Raw genomic sequence first — 19,931 nt, forward strand, 5'->3', positions numbered from 1 at the left:
ATCCTGTAAAACAACATTACCAACTGATTTATGGCGCTGTAGAGGTGATTAATAATAAAAGTCACTTTCCTCTCCTGGTCACCTTGTACAGGATGTTTTGTCCTCTTTTTACTCTCCTGGGATGTTTTTTTTAAAACAACAGAAACAGAACTCAGGAGCCAAACTCAGAACAAATACTTTATGGAATATATACACAACGTGAGAACAGGTCATTCCTCCTTCTTCGCTGCTGGTTTCGGTAAAACGTCTTCGCTCTTGAACCACAGAGCTTCACTGGTGTGACTGCCGATGATCGCCCGCTCGATGAGAGGTCCTGAGGAGGAGGAGAAGAACTGTGTCATCATCATTTAGAGTTTTAATGTGGTAAAAAAAATACTTCTAAAACACTTTTTGAAACAGATGAAGAACAATTTGCAAGATGCTGCTGATGCAAATAACCCTTCCTTTCATTAGCGATCAATCCGTTGATTAAATTCTATAATAATTGAATTAAATAACAAAAAATGCTTTCACAATTTCCCACAGCCCACCGTGACATCTTCAGATGATATTTAGTATCATGTAAGACAAAGAAAAACATTAAATCCTCACAACATAATATCCTATACGTCTCAATGCAGGGCTGTTTTTTGTTGTCTTAATAAAATACAGTTTCCTTATTTCCAAATTAGTTCAAGAAATACATGATCAAAGAATACGTATTCAAGACTGAAGAAGAATCTGACTTTCAGAGCCCACATTTGATACTCAACGCTACAGACACATTCTGATTGGTTCTCAGGTTCAATACCAAACCTTACCAATCACATCGACAGAATAAATCAATACTTTACAATAAAGAACTCATCGACTGATTCACAATACACCCCTCCACTCAAAACATTTCTGCCTATTGTTTCTTCACTTGGACACTTGAAGGCTGTTTTCACATTCATCTGCTGAAGGGAGAAGTTTCTCTGTGCTCACCTTAAATCTCACGGTGCGTTTCAACACCCATACTACCATACTAGAAAAAGATTTAGTACGTCCCAATACATAGTATGTCAAATGCAGTATGCTAAAAACACCAGGATGTCCTACTACATCCGGTCGCATTTTGCAGTATGCAAGCCAGCATGCTTCTCTTGCTATTCTGACCCACAATCCTCTGCACAGCGGAGGATACGTCACATTGACTGAGCCGCCGAGAGAGACAGACAGATGACAGACAGATGACGGCTCTTTGACAGAAGCTGCACTGACAGATGACATTCAAAGTTCAAGGTGCTATGATGAAGTAGTATGTCCCAAATGGATGCATACTGCATGCAACAGTACGTACTTTGTAAGGGTAGCTGCAGTACGTACTAAAAGTACAAAGTATGCGATTTAGAACGCAGCCTCAGTTTACCTGCAGGATTTGTGACATCACAACTACTTTGGAGCCAAAGTATGTAACTTCCACAAGTGAGATGTGGAAACTTGAAACTTCCAGAGCACAAATACTGAGAATACGCTCTACTGTGAAGTACTGTAGGAGATTTATTCGTCAAGCAGTTACGTTTTTGAAACAAAAAATATGAGTGAGAAGGAGATGTAATTTTTAAGGATTTCTTTAATAAATAATTGAACTTTTTTTTGTAGAAAACCTAAATATTATCTAAAGATGAGTATTTTATATATCTCAAAACATATCTGGAGGAGATATTTAAACATTTAGGATAAAAAAATGAGTTTTTTCTCTATGGTAGCATTCAGAGAGAAACCTCCATCACATCTGAAGACTGACTGAACAATATGGAACTTCTAATCTAAATTAAAGCTGTGTCTCCCTGGATGACACACATGAAAATAAAAACATTTATTACCTATCAGGCTGAGCATCAGTTTGAATGAGATTATGTTAAACAGCTGCCTTCACTCTCTCTCACCCACTCACCCTGCGTCTCTCTTTTATTTAAAAACACGCACAAATTCCCTGCAGTCTTTTATTTCTCCCACGTATTCACTTTTAACTTATGAATAGTTATTTCAGCAACGTTTTCTCTGTTGTCTCAGATTTCCTGTGCTCAGGTCTTTATTTATCAGCACATGGTTGTGTTTTTTGTCATGAATAATTCCCATAAGCCCCTTGGGGGTTTTTTCTGTTCCCCCCCCCATCTCACCCACACGTTGCTTTTCAGCGCTCTTTTCTCCGTTTTAAGCATTTCACTGTGAAGTTTCCTCTTGTTTCTGCCCACGCTGCAGCTATTAGCTTCTGTCCAAATGACTCTTTAAAGACATTAATGGAAATAAAGTAAGAACTGCAGCTATTCCAGTTAACAGTAAGTATTCACATCTTCTGATCCTTGACTACTGGGTGCAGAGGAAATTAAATTCTGCCCGGAGTCCTTGTGCACCTCTCGTCGGAGGGTTGAACTGCTGCATAATGTTTGCTGGCACAAACTCAAAGAGGACTCTCAGTTCAGAAAAGCCCAGGTGGCTCGGCTCGAAGCGCCGCCGTCATCGCCAAAATGCTTCTCGGCGATGAAAATCACAAAGCTGGAACGAGTTACCGAGTGAGAAGTTTCACTCGAGCTACTGTAGCGCAGAGGGCTCTCTCAGCAGCCGGGCGGGTTCAGCAGAGCGTTTACATTTCCAGGGTGAGCGGTGAAGAGTCCCACAGGGATCATCCAGGATGAAACTGCACAAACTCAAGTTTACTGTGAGCACTTTAAACACAAGCTGTGAGTGCAGCCACAGACCTGCTGCTGCGTTCCTCTGGTCGGAAGAGGAAAAGTTTAATGACTTCTGCAGAGGAAGTTTTCTTTTTGGTCCCATTTGATTTGTTTGTTTGGTAAGCAGCATGACATCTCAAAAACTTTTTAAATTTTCTAAATGAAAGTAGGTGGAAAGAGTTAGGCCATGAGCCAAGAAGCAAATGATTAGTTTTAGAAACTCCTGAAGGAATTCTTGAAGTGTGGGTCCATTATTTTTGTGGGGTTTTTTTTAGGTTTTTATATCATTCTGTAGCTTCTCAGTGGTGTTCCTGATGTATTCAAATCACAACATTCACATTTTGGTCAAAGCAGGTATGTTTAAGCGTCAAAATGCTATTTTATTTCAAGCGTGACGTAGGTCTCTGTACATGTACAGTATATATACATCCTTATAGTCAGTGTCTTAACGTTACCTACAGTAGATAGCGGTTGGCATGCTCCCAGTTTGGAGAAGCAACCATGAGTACCTGCGTGAGCGAGGTTAACAGCGTTACCACGGTTTTGCACATCGGCGGCTCACGTTACCGCAGTCTTGGAAAGGGAGGAGTGAGCGGAGGGGTACTCAGGTGGTTGCAATCTACAACCACACCACTAGATGCCTCCAAATCCTACACACTGTACCTTTAATTGTCCAGAAGAGTACATATGGATAATAAGATCAGTTTGTTACAGTTGTTTATGCCAATCATGCCATCATCACATTAAAAACTATCACATGTTTTCCTGCTTTTTCCCTTTGTGCTCCTTTAAGTACAGAGGAGATAATCATAAAAACCAGGATTGATAATTTTAAAAGGCCAGTGTGAGATAATGCACCTCTTATTACTACGCTTTCACACAGGTTTAGTCTAAATCTGGGAGCCGTTTGGCTAAATATTCTGTGATGTGAACATGTTTTCCTAATATGTCTGAGGTCCAAGCAACTGTACTCGAGTCAACCTGAACGAGGAGATTTTATTTATACAAACTGCAGTACATTTTGTGTGCGGTCAGGACACAATCTGTACCCCTATAGGAAGGAAATTCGAGCCAGAAACCCATTATTCAGTGGCCGCCTGAGTGGCAATACGGTCCTCAGGAGAGCGATCCAAGATAAATGGGAAAGTAAAGAGTTCTTGATATGAGAAGTTCCAGGTCACAAAGGGCCACCGGTTTTTAAAGTGTCCTCAATCAGTGTTTCTGAAAGCTCTGCAGTTTACTTCAGCACTGTTAATGACATTTTATTTAGCAAGCTCCGAATCAATTATACTGTAGATCATTTGAGCCTCTCCCTCTAATGAGGGTCCATTAGCTGATGATTACACTCTGCATCTCATTATCGAACGGCTAAGCGAATGTACAGAAGATCACAAATGAATTAACTCCAACGGACTGAAAATACTGTCCGTTTATACCGGCACTGAAAAGAGCATCGATAATTTAATCTCCATTCAGTGTTTAAAAGACCATACCAATGTCTTTATTCAAGATTTAGTTTCACATTTTCCTCGACTACAAATCATGCACATTTTATGTTTTTGCTGACCATCTTCCAATGCATGCTATAAAGCCTTTAGTTTCCATTCATTCCTGTGCATTATGGAAATCAATTAGAGTTGTGTGGTTCACCACAGTGAACATAAAGTTTGGATTATTTTTGCCAGTGTAACACTGTGCCCGGGCCACACTGGGCTGCTACTGCCAGCACTTTCTTTACTTTATACTATTACTACCGTATTTCCACAAGTAATTCTATTATTCATGGAGCTGTGCAAGTTCCATAACAATGTCCTGCAAATATTTCAGAATCAAAGCCTCATGTTAACAAATGAAAGGAATCTGACCAAAGAAAAATGCTACGGGGCTTTTATTTTGAAATGGAAACAGGACGTGTTGATTAAAAATATATTTTTTATTTTGTTCATGTCATATTCTACAAATATAGACATTGAAACTGTAGTAATATTGCTGGTATGATAAACTGTCATTTTCACTGCTGAAAACCGCACACGGCATCTCTAGATGGATACATACACGATCTCGTCTTTCCAGCAAAATGTGGATGGAAACATTATTTTTTTTTCCCAATAAAACAATACAATTCTCGACCTCTGGATCCACATGAAGCCCAGATAGTAACTAGTTGCTACAGGAAAGGTGATGGGACTACTCGCTCTCATTTTGGGGTAAAAAAGTTTGAAATACTTTGAGAAAATTCAACAGTAAAAGCTGTTTCACACCAAGCAGGAATTTTCATCCAAAAAATTTGCAATGAAATTTATAGAAACTGAAATTGTGGGTTCTCCCTGTGAAAACATTTGTGCAGGGAAAAATATATTCGGACAGACCTCAATTTCAGCCTGCATAAATACATGTTTGACCAATGAATTCCTTTGTTCCAAGCGATGCCATAGCTCCAGGTAGCTTGCTGCCAAAATGAGGGAATCAATTTGGTTTCTCAACACCCAATATAGTACCGCAACCGCCGCAACGACTACCTCAACAACTAAATAACGGACAATTTAGTCATGTGCATAGCTGTCATGTGGAAAATCTGCATGCAAATTTTTATTCCTGCAACGCATTTTTGCATCGCACTGGTGAAAAAAAAATCACAAAGAACGGCTGTCTGGCATGTCGTCTCCCTGCTGCCTCCATCAGTCTCACTACAGAGCTGAAATCCGAACCAAGAAGGGAAAATAGAAATCAATCAACAATGTGCTATTTTATCCTGAAGACCTGTCAAAACAGTTCGAGTTCATCAGCTGCGAGAGGAAGAAGAAGAGCAGCCCTGAACTTGTGTGTTGTGACTTGTTGGTTAGTTTTGGAGAACGTACCCATATCAGCCGGTCGGTGGGAGCAAACGTCAATCAGGATATTCTGCAGGTTGGCAAAGATTTGTTCTTTGGTCATGTCGAGCTGTGCAGAGGAGAGAAAACCGTATTAATACTGCAACTAAACTAAACCTATTCTATAAAATGTGTTTCCTTGTCTTTTCTTGTATTTTCAAGTATATGCATCGTATTCAACTGATGTTAGTCCTGGGAACTTCATAGGCAACATGTGTTGCCATGTTCCTTTTCAAAAATGGTGAATGATTTTGTGTTTTCTACATTCAAACATCACACAGATGGTACAAAACATATTAAAATGAAGATCAGAAAAAAGTCTGAACCCATCACACATCACCAGCTGAAACTCCCTTGCTGATTTTTGCAATTTAAAATGACTGGTAATCTGGTGGAAGCTCAAATGTGGAAGCACAAACACACACAGGGGGACAAAAAAGCTGATTTAAAATTGTATTTCACGCTTAAATACACCCAAACATTCCCCACAGTCTTCCTCAGGGTGCACACTTTTTATGTTCCAGTTTTCCTCTTCTGAATACAAACTTACACTTATTTAAATCAGGATTTCTTTCTAAGTTTTGACAAGTTTAATTTGCAAAATGTATAAAACTGCCTCTTCCCTGGACACTGAAAGCCTCCTCTCAGTTGGTGTTGTTGACAGAAAGATGTTCACTATCAGCTGTAATAATTAATCACACTCAGTTTGCAGCAGTTTGTTGAGACGTACCATCGCTATCTGGGTCCTGACGTAGCACTCGTTCTCCACCATGTACTCATGACCTGTTTTAAACAACTCCAACATCTTGGGAATGTGGATGCCGACTGAGCCTGAGTGTCAACAGAGAGAGAAAGATAAAAGAATTGATCAGCACTGATGTGTTCTGTATCCATGAATATATTTACACTTTGGACATTTAGTTGTCTTTATTATCTTAAAAGTAGGTTCAAATCCTAATAACGCCACACATGTGTTCAATCGTCCTCAATCTGCCGAGATAATAGACTGTATATAAAGATGGACGACATGACAGCTCCCCAAAAGTGAAGACATCTGGATCGCCTCCTGGTGGCTGGCTGCGGTATAGCTCATTTTGGCTTCACTTTTGTACAGTGGGAAGAAAGTGGAGATGCGTCGTCCATCTATATATCTATATATCTATATATATATATATATATATATATACAGTCTATGGTCAAGACACAGCAGGGCGACACATTGATTTGACCCTGAGCTTACCTCTCTTGCTCTTTGGAAACTTCTTCCTCAGTTTATTTTTCAGCGGTACAAGCTTCTGCAGCATATCTGGCACCGCTACGTAGAAGTCTGCTGAAATCTCGTCGTCCAAGATCTGGAAATGAATAAAATCTGATTAGAAGAAACCTTGAAGACTCCTGCAGTTAAATGAACTGCCCACAATGAATGGAGCAAATAGTTGTTGGCAAATTTACAGACTGAAGCTGGTGCGTACGTGTGCGCTTCCTGTTCAGCCAATAAATAAATGGAATGAAATAGATGGCATATAGCATTTTAGTTGTCAACACTCCTTCATTTCAATGCCTTATTTGGTTTGTTTTATACTTGGACTTTGTACATACATACATTACAATCCAGCTGTTACAATACAATTCAGGGAAAGATGATAAAAAAATAACCTTGACATGACCTTACAGTGTAAATACTATATGTACACAGCATAGTTTGTTTATCCAACTCACCGGCTGTATGAGCTCTGTTCCTCCAGCTAACACAGCTCCGTTCTGCAGGGCAACTTCAGCTTGATTAGCATCCTGCAGAGAAAAAACAGCGGCAACGTTCTCCATTTAAATCTGATCTGGGTGTGTCAAAGTCTGGCAGACCCCCACCGGTGTCATTCATTATGGTCGTTAACATGCAACATCTAAGTTACAACCCACAACCTGAGCTGCTCGACGGGGATATTAATCAAACGCTGCTTGTAGGTGTCTGAGATCAAAACACCCGAGCCCATTCATTACAGACAAATAAAAAAGGTGCGGCTGCACATCTGAATCATGTTCAGATGATATTAAAGCAATTCATCAACAGCAGGAAATCAATTGGCTATGAAATTAAGATTCGGGGAGGCTGAAGGAGAAGAAAACAAGTTTTTACCTCAGTAAAAACTAAAACTTTGTTCATCTCTGTCTTGAAGGGGTGCGGTAGATGAACCGTGCTGACGAAGAGCTCCACTCTTTTCTGTGAGGAGAGAAAAAAATGAAATTATTACAGTTTTAAAAGTAAAAGGAGGGATGTCAATCATAGAGCAAGCTCAGATTATCAAGTATTAAAACTATTCCGCCACCACTTTTTAATTTTTCATTTCTCTGGAGTGTTCTTAATTCATTATGCATAGGAACACTGGTTCTACATGGTTCTGTGGAGACAGATGAGAGCGAGGCGGTCTCATGTGGACTGTCTGGACAACACAGCAGCTCTGTGATGTGGAAATAAACTCATGAGGTTTTTATTCCTCTGTGTCTCACTGGTTTTGCTGATTAACCGAAATGCAGTAAATATCACTCAGATTTGTGGAAGCCAAACGAGTCTGACTGCTAAAATTAGTCTCGCAGATACTTTGGCAGGTGATCAACGGTTATCGGGACGTCCTGCTCTATTCTGAGGATCCAGCTGGATGGTTGAAATAATAAAGCAGCTGGTGATCTCTGAACAGTGACTGAAAACAAATGTCCAGACTTCCCCCACAGATTCATGGACTTAATGGGCGCATACACATGAAGTCAGAGGAGCCGAAGGTCGTTTAAATCCACATTACACCAAGTCACTTCATGTGGAGAGACAGCTTTTGGGTTCAGACTTTACCAGATTTGTCTCTGCTCAGATTTCCCAAAATCCAGAGCTACATAGATGTGATAAGTAGGGCTGTCCCGTCTTAGTCGATTAGTGGACTAATCTGTCATTTTGGTCTTAGTCGATTAGTGGACTAATCTGTCATTTTGGTCTTAGTCGAGTAAGACTTATTTAGTCGATTAGTCGTTTTTTTCCCCTTTTAGTCAACAAAATCGGATGACTGTTAGTCGACTAAGAGTTTCTTTGGTCGAGGACAGCCCCAGAGATAATTTTGCTATTAGCCCAAATGTTCAAGTTCAAGTTCTTTATTGTCATGTGTATTTACAGTCATGTAGTATTTGGCAATGAAACCCTTAAATCTCAAACTCCCTTCAACTGTGCTTTTAAAACAAACAGAATGTACGCTAGCCTTTCACATTAAATACAGTGTTATAAGTAGGATACGATTATCAGAACGATTCGAACAGTAAGTCTCCCTCATGTGGCTCAAAAGGTGTACTGCAGATATAAATGTACAAAAATAAGTGTATAAGTATAAGTGTACTATATTTAGAATATTTGAACCGGTTTACCTTGCCATCAGATAGCTCTTTACGAAAGGGAACTGAAGTCATCATCTTAGCTCTCACCAAAGCAACCAGACTCCATTGACAAAAACAGTAATTTTACCTCTCAGAACACCGGAGTTGCTGGTCTACTGCTGCCTCGATCAGTTAGTTTGTTTGTGCTATTGTGTGACTTTAGTGAATTCAAACTAATCAAAGTCACACAATAACACAAACAAACTAACCGATCGATGCAGCGTTAGACCTGCAACTCCCTCGTTCTGTGAGGTAAAATTACTGTTTTATCAATGGAGTCTGGTTGCTTTGGCGAGAGCATAGATAACGGTTTCAATTCCCCGTTGGAAACATAGACAGAATAGCTGTCTCACGGCAAGGTAAAGCAGTGAAAATATTCTAAATATAGCGTACACTTAAACTGATATTGATTTTTTTAGGTGTCTAGAATCTGTTTAGCTGCTGCCCCCGTTCACAGCAGTACATCGCTTTGCTCCCGTGCTGGTACTCCTGTCTGTTTCTCCAGACTCCATCTACTGTAGGTGATACACTGACTATGGATAAGTAGCTCATACAACCCCACTGAGAAACACCAGAACTATCTCTTTAAAATGCTGACTATGTAACCGCAGCATAACCTGTTTGAGTCTGGTCTGGACATTTGTTGCGTGTCATTTCTCATTCATTTTCCTATCTAATAAAAACAAAATTGCCGCCAGAAAAGACTTCCATTCACTTCACATTTGCAGCGTTGTTGTCATTACCTTTTTCTCCAGTTTCATGTCCAGCTTCAGATCGATGTAAACAGGCTGCTTGTGAGGAGTGAAATCCAACTTCTGAAAGTTCTTCAGCATGTCGATGGCGTCTGCTGCGTCGTAGATCGTCCGAGGGTAGTACCTCATAACGTACACGTCGTCCACGGGCGCCCACGCCGTCTTGCCGAAGGGCTTGTGTCTGTCCGTGTCATCGATGACCTTCTTTTCTTTCTTCACCTCCTTCTCTGCGTCCTCTTTCTTGTTTTTCTTTTGTGGCCTGACAAACAATGAGTGAGATGTTAAACTGAGAAATATTTATGTCACACGTCTACTTCTTCATTTTATAGTTCACATGGCAACATTTTTTAGATTCCAGCGGACAGAAAATCCTCTCTGGATGAAGATATTTAAAGCTGGTTGTACTAAAGTAAAGGTTTGTGAACTCACTTGACAGCTGCGAACGTCCTGACGGGTAGATTCCTCGGTGCAGTCTGTGAAATGCCTGTGTAGGCGGGACCGCCGGCTCTCAGCAGCTGCCTCTGACATCCTGCTAAAACTGGAAAAGAGGAAAAAAAGCTGCTAAGAAATGAAAACAAACAGACACGGGGTTCAGATGACGACCTCCATTTAACACAGACAGATGCTGTTCTCTCTTCCAGCGGGACACAACATGATATCAGCGCTGCATTTGAGATGTTTTCTATGATATTATAAAACACACTTTAATTCTGCATAAACCAAGAGCGCCTATTTGCATCTGTTTAATTCCATCAGAGGATACCATCAAAACTGATGGCAAGAATTACAAAGGAGCTTTATAATTACTGTTAAAAACAGCAAAGAAATTAAACTTGTAAAATGATATGAGTTTCTCTACTTATCTCTGCCAAACTAATGCATAGCACCATGTACAATGTTGGTGCTATTTGCATGAAACTGGAATAACTTGCTAATATTTGTCTGTGGATGAAAATCTTATTTTGTGAAGATGACAGCGAGCTCACTGATTTGCAAGACAAAAATGTTCTTTGCAAATTGAAATACTTGTGTGAACTTGTTCAAAAGTTAACACGGCGTCACCAGTGTTACTTTTAAGTTTATCATCAAAAGCATTTTTCGCCCAACCTCACAGTCTGTGGCAGAATCTGAATGAATTACTAATTGATTACAAGTAATAAATCTCAGGATGCCTGCAGGGATGTGTGTTGCATGGGAAAATTTGTCTCATATTGGCATGGTTGTAAATCTGTGTCTGTTTCAGCTTCTGCAGCTTCTGCAGAATGCAAAGCAAATTAATTCATTTGTGTTTTAATTGGTTAAAGTGTTGTGGTTAGTCCTGGATATGCAGAGACTGGTGATACTGTATGTGCAAAGTTTGAGTTTTACTAATAGGATGATACAGTTTTCTTACTGCTCTTGTTTTTTTTTCTACTTGTGTTGTATGCAGGTTATATACAGCCCATAAAATCGGTCCTTTTCGGATATTCAATTATTTCCCCCGGAAACTGCGTTCAGAAATCTGACAATTAAATACACTCTTTCTTATAAGCAAAGACACATATTCAAAATAACATTATTTAAAACCTCGATTTAACCAGTTATGTTAACTCTTTAATTCGGCATACATAAGATCCACCAAGCAACACTTTAATTTAACTAAATATGATGCTTTTTAACTCGTAGACGCTCCTCATCACCGCCTAACATGACGTGTGTTGGCTCAAGGACGCTCTGACAAAACGATTAATATCAGGTAAAAGAGGTGTCATTTAAGTTGATCCACAGATTCTATCCAGTGAAACATTTCTTACAAAAGTTAAAGAGTGACATATAGATGTAAATTGTTCCTTCTGCGAATCACATCCTGAAACTTGCTCTCATTTATTCTGGTCCTAGAAATATACATGTGAATTGTGGAAAGATGTCAATAATTTTATAAGTTGTTAACATTTTCTCAGATTTTGCACTGTACTATAGAAATATTATATTTGGTTGCTATGGTTACAGTGACAAATAATTGTAATAATTTTAATTCTACATTAGTTCCACATTCACAAGTCTAAATTTACAAAAAAAAAAGCGTAATTTCTTTGTATTTATGAAAGAAATGGATCTATATCTGTTAACAATTTATTCCTCACAAAACAAAAAAGCAATAAAAACAATGAATGTATGCAATATCTTTAATGTTTTAAGTGAAATTATTGTCTCTCACGTGGTCTTTTTTTATTATTATTTATTTATTTTTATTGTGTGTTTTTAATTTTATTTTATGTTGGTTTTGATTCATTTCTGTTGTCCTTTTATGTTTGGCACAGCTCTTTGTTTATGTTTTCGCTATGCTTCTTCTGTATATAAATGTTTTCAATGTTTTCTGCTGTTACTATGTATACTGTCATTTTTAAATTAAAAATAAATAAATAAACAATGTATGATGTAATGTATATATTTATTATTTTATATGAAAAAACAAATAAATAACGTCTCATCTCATCTCTAATCAAAAATGATTAATTTAATGTATTTAAAAAGCTGCCCTGTTAATTATACTAATGCCGAATTGAACAGAAGAATCTCAATCCTTAATATAAAATCTTAAGGTAATGTTGCCCCGCATGTAATTCTTCAATAATCAAGGTGACAGTGAAAATTACACAAATTTGCGACCTGGTCTCGTTATGAAGGATGGCTACAGAACAGGACAGCACGCAAGCTAACAGGCCAACAAGACGTGTTTTGGTTCAAGGACGCTCTGACAAAATGATTAATTTAATGTATTTAAAAAGCTGTTTTGTTAATTAAACTAATGCCGAATTGAACAGAAAATCTCAATGATTCAGATATAATCTTAAGAAATGTTGCCCCATGTGTGGAATTATTCAATAATCAAGATGACAGTTAAAATTACACAAATTTGCTATGACTCTGGTTATCAAGGATGGCTAGCGAACAGAACAGCATGCAAGAAACCAAAGAAGAAGCCTGAAATAATAAGCATATACTTCTCTTAATAAATACATTTTTACTGTCATTTACAATAAAGTAAATTACACAAAAACAACTGACCTTTCCACGCAGTCCGCGTGCAGGTTGCCATGTCTGGGAATGTTGCTGGTCCGTGTGGAAACAACGACACGAGCTGAATAGTTCCACCTGAGAAGCAAACGATACCTCCATTTAAAAAACAGCCAATTCATAGTTACATTACTTTTTTAGTAAATACTCAAGAATTACATCAAATATTGATATGTAAATATAATTGTTAGGGTCCACTTTCATATTCGGCATGCGTTTGATATACAAATCTTTCTTTATTTTAGCAAATGATTCCCTTATAGGAACATTTAGTCATTTACAGAATATAGAGAGAAATTCATAAAACTAACATTTTATTGAACAATAATATTTTCTTGCTGGATTAAATGCATGCCGAATTCTCCAGTGGCTTCTATATAGTCTAAAAAAAAGCATTACTTGATCATCTGTGATATATGTATTTTTTAATATAATATTAAACAGACATTTAAATTGAGTTTGCTAATACTTTGATACAGTAAATTACTAGCTATATTCAAAGTTGGGACAGTAAACAAATTTTTTTCTAACAGCATGTTGTGTTTTATTTTATTCTTAATGTTAAAAATGAGTTTAAACACAATTTTTACATAACTTGGCATAATGACATGAAAATCCGGGTAGTTTCTAGAAGGGAGCCCGCAAACTGCGAAATCTGACATGAGATCTTCACAAACTCTCGCGAGACTTGCTGCACGACAACCTATCCTAACATTAACTAGTCGAGATCAACGCTTAACCTTAACCCATTTGAGGTCAATAACCGCAGGTCCTTCCTTCCTGCAGCTGTCAGACTCCACAACCAGCACTGCTCCAGGTAGACCACTTACACACCAACAAACTGACATAACACAACCTGATATTTTCAGGTGGAATTTCATTCATTCATTCATTCATTCATTCATTCATTCTCACTGTGCAATATCATTTTCCACTTGTGCAATTTTGTTAATAGTCTGTCTGTCTGTCCTCTGTCTATCTATCTATCTATCCATCTATCTATCCATCCATCCATATATCCTCTATCTATCCATCCATCTATCCTCTATCTATCCATCCATCTACCCATCTATCCATCCATCCATCTATCCATCCATCTACCCATCTATCCATCCATCTACCTATCTATCCATCTATCCATCCATTCACCCATCTATCTATCCATCTACCCGTCTATCCATCCATCCACCCATCTATCCATCCATCTACCCGTCTATCCATCCATCCACCCATCTATCCATCCATCTATCCATCTACCCATCTATCCATCCATCTATCTATCTATCTAACCTTAACAACCTCGCGAGAGTTCCCCACAGTTTGCTGGCTCCCTTCTAGCCACTAACTAGTAAATCCGGGGGGTTGCATTCAGAGAGCGGACGAGACGAGACGAGCACGAGCGGAAGTCTCGTTTGTTGTTCTTCCTTCTGCTTCCGTGAGACGTTCAGGGTCTAAACGGGTTCAACAGCCTGCCAGCGTCTGCATCTGCATGTCTCCACCAATTTCACTCTATAAACTGTCTTCTACCGCTCCCGAATGAAGGTAATAACAAGTCTCACTTTGTTCTCATGCTGTGGACATTTAGTCCAGGTTGTCTCGGGTTGGATTTCACAGTTTAATCTTGTATTTTAGACTAAACTCCTCCGTGTTTCTACCCCCGCAGTCTGCCTCGCTGCAGCCGGGCAGCGTGCGCTCTGCTGCGGCTAGAGCAAACAAATCCAGCGCGCTGCTTTGGAGCTCACCTGGTGGTTCCACCTGTTCCTATACTATATAGTTGATATTTTAATAGTTTAAATAGATATAAATGAGTATATATGCATAACCCAGAGGGCGTGTTTACCTCGGTGCCAGGTGTGACAGCTGGTGGGCAGTGGGCCTCTCATCCATGGCACATTACGCGCATGTCAGTTGTCACTTTTGACATTACAGCTATGTTTGGACACTCAGCTGTTGGTGCAGTTGGCCATGGTGACATATTTTCCACTTGTTAAAATAAGTTTTCCAAAGCAAGCAGATTCAGGGTTTTAATCTGTCACAGCCTCATGTTCATCATCATCATCATCATCATCATCATCATCTCAGAGACATGTGATGATGAGAGTTGGGTCTCCATATGGTTGTGATATGACGCGCAGCCAGCAGGCCTCGTATATCTGCCCGCAGCAGCAGGCTACACTTGTGACCCAGGAGTGTGTAAACAAGTTATGTAAGTCTTCCTCCAAACTTGTTCACCCTCTCCAGAGCAAAACCTCATGGCGGCTGCATGCATTTACTATCATGCACCCTGTTCTTTGCAGGCTTCTCCTGCTCATATGCACGCATGGTGTAATAAATAACAAGTCATGCGTTATTATATGAGCCCCTGCATGCATATACTATCATGCACCTTGTTCTATATGCACGGTGTAATAAATAACAAGTCATGCAATATTATATGAGCTCCTGCATGCATATACTATCATGCACCCTGTTCTTTCTACCCCCTTTTGTAGACTTCTCCTGCTCATATGCACGCATGGTGTAATAAATAACAGGTCATGCAATATTATATGAGCCCCTGCATGCATATACTATCATGCACCCTGTTCTTTGCAGGCTTCTTCTGCTCATATACACGGTGCAATACATAACAAGTCATGCAATATTATATGAGCCCCTGCATGCATATACTATCATGCACCTTGTTCTTTGCAGGCTTTTTCTGCTCATATACACGGCGTAATACATAACAAGTCATGCAATATTATATGAGCCCCTGCATGCATATACTATCATGTACCTTGTTCTTTCTACCCCCCTTTGCAGGCTTCTTCTGCTCATATGCACGCATGGTGTAATAAATAACAAGTCATGCGTTATTATATGAGCCCCCTGAGCCATGCAGGCAGCAGACCCACAGCAGGGGGGTTTAAATAACTACTAAGCTCCTGCTGCAAGCTGGGTGGTTTCTGAGGAGACCTCCTGCAGATTGCACGGCTGCTAATAGAGCAGATGTAAAGAATTCCTCTATCTTTGACTGAGTAACTCTTCTTTTTTGCTTGTGAAGCGATACTCATAGTGTTTGAGAAGAAACTTTTAAAGTGTGATGTGATAACCAGTCAGATCACTTCAATCAACAAGAACATTGAGTTCAGAACAGCATGTCACGTGCACTATAGTGTGTCTTTTAAAACTTTAAATTCATTGCATTAATCAAACTGAGGTGCTACCTTGTCTCGTATCGTGACACAGATATTTTACAAATAAATATGTTTTAGTAGCATATTCTTATGATTGAATACATTCATGATGTTCACCTGCTTTGGGAAAACACGCATTGTGGTTGCTTCTTGTGTGTTATTAACAGCAATGCATGTTTTATTATAATGTCGTTAACATGCTGACATACATCCTATTTTGGAGCACAAGGCTGTAGATTTGGGAGTTCAGATTATATTCAAGATCAGCTCCAGTTTAGTTGAAGTCTACGTCGAAAACAAAGTGACTCAAGCTCTACTGGAGGCTAAAATGTGCACGCTTGCTTCAGTTAGTCTGATTTATTTCTGTTCTGTACCCTTCAACAAGTTCAACAACTGTGAGATACAGGTTGAAGGTCTTTGGATTGTTTTTGTGTCTGGCTGAGCTGGGCGATATGATTCAAATCAACATCACAATTTTAATAAGAACATTTTCTCCAGTATTGATATTTGACATTTGGGAAATGTAAATTAATCAAATTGCGTTCCACTACACATGAGCCCAAACTCTACACACATGTGAAACAAAAACTGCAATAATTTAAGTAGTTTATATTTGTTAGTGCTACATAATGCTGCAAAGACACTTGGGATAAATAAACTATCGATTTATCTGCTTGAAGTTATTGGTTTAGACAACAGAATTTTGTAAAACTTTGATATCATTTCACCAAATTTTCCCAGCCTTCATTTCTGGGAGACAAATCAACGATGCATTAGTACAATTACTAATGTTTTACAGTTCTATATAACCAAAAAAAAGGTCTGACAAGTCGATTAAAGTCCAGATTCAGACGAGAATCAAGTCATGTAGCACTTATCAGAGATTACGGATACGTTTTCCTATTTTTGTCCTATGATGATTGCTGCAAATTTGTGCAGAAGTGTCCCACTGTTATACATCGCACAAACCCAAACTCATCACACACGTAAAACAAAAACTGTAATACCTAATTCTGTTAGTTTAGTTTATAAGTACAACATCATGCTGCGTTGACACTTGAATTTCCTATATATCAATCTATCTATCTATCTATTAGTTTAGACAACAGACTTTTGTAAAACTATAACATCATTTGTAGAGCTGCAGCGATAAATCGATTAGTTGTCAACTATTAAATAAATAGTTTAAAGTAAGTTAGATTCCATTAATCAGTTTGAGTCATTTTTTTAAGGAAAAACAAGTCTAAATTCTCTGATTCCAGCTTCTTAAATGTGAATATTTTCTGGTTTCTTACCTCCTCTACGACAGTAAACTGAATATCTTTGAGTTGTGGACAAAACAAGACATTTGAGGATGTCATCTTGGGCTTTGGGAAACACTGATCCATATTTTTCACAATTTTCGGACATTTTACAGACCAAACAACAGATTAGTCATTAATCATTTGATCCTCATCATGATATCATTTCACTGAATTTTCCCAACCTTCATTTCTGGGAGACAAATCAACCATGCATTAGAAAAAATCCCCGATGTTTTACAGTTTTATATAACCATGAAAACAGTTTGAGAAGTCCAGATTCAGATGAGAATCAACCCACAGCAGCGATTATAGACATGTTTTCCGTTTTTGTCCTATGATCACTGAAAAATTGGGCAGGAGATGCTTTCCCACGGGGAGCAATTTAAAGTAATTATTCCAAAATATTTCTTGCATGAATCAGTTTTCTGCGTGATTACTGCCAACTGTGTTGTTGACTGTTGACTGTTATTTGAGACTGTGGTAGGTTCAGTTGCTGCTGTTGGAGTGGATGTCTGTAATTCTGCTCTAAAATTGTGTTGCCATCATTTTTTAATTTGCTGTCACTTGCAGATCAAAAGTTTATTTTCCTGATCTTCAACGCAGACGTAGCTCTCCACCTGGATTCAGCTTGGACGGTGGATATTAATTCCTAAAATCATTCAGCACCATCATACTGATAAACAAACTATGACATCAGTGTCTCAGCTCTTTTTATATATATAGAGGGTAGTTTTTTTGTTGCAGCGTGTCATAACTGTCCTCCAGGTGCTTCCTCTGTGGTTTGGCCGAGGTTTTGTGTCGTCCTCATGCAGCCGTGTGCCGGTAAACGCTGGCTGAGGTTGCTGAATCCGCCAGCCACTTTTTTTGAATATCTAAATGTCTCCGGGAAAATATTTTGCAGGTGGCTGGAGAATTTTGGGGGCTCGCCATTCACAAAGACTTGGAGAGAAAAAATGCTACATCTTTGTCACAACTGATGGTTGTTGTTGGATGTTTATACCGATCTGTCCGAGAAGGAATGTGTCTGTTTCTGAAGACACACTCCAAACAACAAACACTGACCTCACTACAGGGGTATTTCATAGTGTTAGATGACTCGAACAGAATAAAAACACAGGTTTCTTTTCCAAATTAAAGACAACATAAGTATATTTTAAAACATACTGCAACAAGGACAGGAAGCTTTTTTTGTTCTTTGTTGTAAAGCTGAAACAATTAGTTGAACTCTTTTTAATTCACTAATCGTTTGAGTAATTTATCAGGCAAAAACTTTCTCTGGTTCCAGTTTTTACAATGTGAGGATTTGCTGATATTCTCTGTTTTATATAAATGTAATATCTTTGAATTTTGGACTGTTGGTCGGACAATTTGAAGACGCTGTCTTGAATTCTGGGAAACTACGATGGGCATTGTTATTAAAATTTTATAACATTTTACAGACAAAATCATTAATCCGTTTAATTAATCAAGAAAATAATTGGCACACAAATCAATAATAAAAAAGTATATATTTTTTTATTCTTGCCAAATAAAAATGTAGCTTTTTTTTAATCACTTACTAAATATAACTACATTATTTTATTTATTTTTTGAATTGTTTTAACTTAATCATAATCTCAATTATTTCACATTCTTTTGTCATTAAGTTTTGTAATGGTGTTATTTTACCGTTTTTAATCCATTTTCCTTTATTTAAAGGTGCCCTGTGGAGTGCTTTTATTTATTCTTTTGTTTTACAATTTCTATTATTATTTTTATTATCATTATTATTTGCCCTGCTCTTCTTAGTGCAGGAGGAATAGGTGCCACCTCAGTGCCAGCTAACGAGTATTTCTTTGTTTCTGAATTTAAACTATAATATCTGTGTTTCTTTCTTTGTTTTTCAGATTAACAGGTATGCCAAAGGAAAAATATGATCCTCCAGATCCCCGCAGATGTTACACCATCATGCCAGCGGAGGAGGCGGCCAGTGGGAAGAAGTCTTACTGGGCCGAACTCGAGATTTCTGGTCAGTCTAACTCTGCTTCCATAAAAAAACATCCCAACTGAGGCCGTGAAGCTCAGGTGTAAATCTGGACCTACACAGACCAGCAGAGCCCAGGATTGAAAATCACTACCATACATTTGTTTAAATATATTTATATAATATTAAGAAGCCAAGATGCTGTTGGTTAAAGGGCTCCTAGTTAAGATAATAAAGATCTGCAAACCACATAATTGAAATTATTTTGACCCCAAAAACCTCAGATGTCAAGTGACAACAAGATCACAGGGCTTCTTTGGTCAAATGTTCAAAGCTGAATAAGTGTGAAACTGAGGTTAACAAACTTTCCCTGGCTGGTTAAAAGTTGATGACAAACATGCAAATCAGGTTCTGTTTTATGTTATTTGAACTTTTATCTTTACATATTAGAGTTAGTCAGTGAAGTGATGGAGGTTTCTTGATTGAAGCTACAAAAGACAAATCTAGAAATTCACTCTTTAATTCAGTTGTATTGTTTTCTGTTTATAAAGTCTTTATTAAAGTGCAGTAAAGGGCCCCAGAGTTCTCTACCAGTGCTCCTCTGGAGTCCCATCAGTCTGGTTTTACTGTCACATGATGCTCTTGATACTGTTTCATGTGGTTTTCCACCCTGAAAACAATTATATCCGGGCTGAAAAA

The 19,931-nt window shown here is 38.4% G+C and overlaps 2 protein-coding genes across 3 annotated transcripts in view; one reads left to right on the forward strand and one right to left on the reverse strand.

Moving 5' to 3' along the window:
• Nucleotides 1-159: 159 nt before the first annotated feature.
• mrpl1 (mitochondrial ribosomal protein L1) lies at nucleotides 160-14,684 on the reverse strand. Of its 2 annotated transcripts, none has more exons than XM_037776891.1 (10): nucleotides 14,627-14,684; nucleotides 12,778-12,864; nucleotides 10,159-10,267; nucleotides 9,721-9,988; nucleotides 7,701-7,784; nucleotides 7,286-7,357; nucleotides 6,807-6,918; nucleotides 6,297-6,397; nucleotides 5,555-5,636; nucleotides 160-313 (listed from the first exon to the last, which is right to left on the reverse strand). In XM_037776891.1, exons 1-10 carry the CDS (start codon nucleotides 14,667-14,669, stop codon nucleotides 210-212), a joined length of 1,062 nt encoding a protein of 353 aa, XP_037632819.1. In that variant the 5' UTR covers nucleotides 14,670-14,684; the 3' UTR covers nucleotides 160-209. The 2 variants fall into 2 exon arrangements, with proteins under 2 accessions (XP_037632819.1, XP_037632820.1); XM_037776892.1 differs by lacking the exon at nucleotides 160-313 and adding an exon at nucleotides 2,961-5,383.
• cnot6l (CCR4-NOT transcription complex, subunit 6-like) overlaps nucleotides 14,176-19,931 on the forward strand; it is a 21,792-nt gene continuing 16,036 nt past the window's right edge. Inside the window, exons 1-2 of the mRNA XM_037776890.1 lie at nucleotides 14,176-14,328; nucleotides 19,156-19,277. Of these exons, the coding sequence (XP_037632818.1) occupies nucleotides 19,166-19,277 (112 nt within the window). The 5' untranslated portion in view covers nucleotides 14,176-14,328; nucleotides 19,156-19,165. The remainder of the gene's footprint in view (nucleotides 14,329-19,155; nucleotides 19,278-19,931) is intronic.

Source organism: Sebastes umbrosus, chromosome 8 (assembly GCF_015220745.1).
Source record: "Sebastes umbrosus isolate fSebUmb1 chromosome 8, fSebUmb1.pri, whole genome shotgun sequence".
Lineage (NCBI taxonomy): Eukaryota > Metazoa > Chordata > Actinopteri > Perciformes > Sebastidae > Sebastes > Sebastes umbrosus.

What these genes read in the sequence shown, in the direction of transcription:
- mrpl1 (XM_037776891.1), bottom strand. Translation starts at nt 14,669, where the DNA reads ATGAGAGGCCCACTGCCCACCAGCTGTCACACCTGGCACCGAG. An exon ending in AGGACGTTCGCAGCTGTCAA is followed by an intron (nt 9,989 to 10,158) that starts GTGAGTTCACAA and finishes ATTGTTTGTCAG; the next exon opens with GCCACAAAAGAAAAACAAGA. An exon ending in TCAGGACCCAGATAGCGATG is followed by an intron (nt 5,637 to 6,296) that starts GTACGTCTCAAC and finishes TCCTCTGCACAG; the next exon opens with CTCGACATGACCAAAGAACA.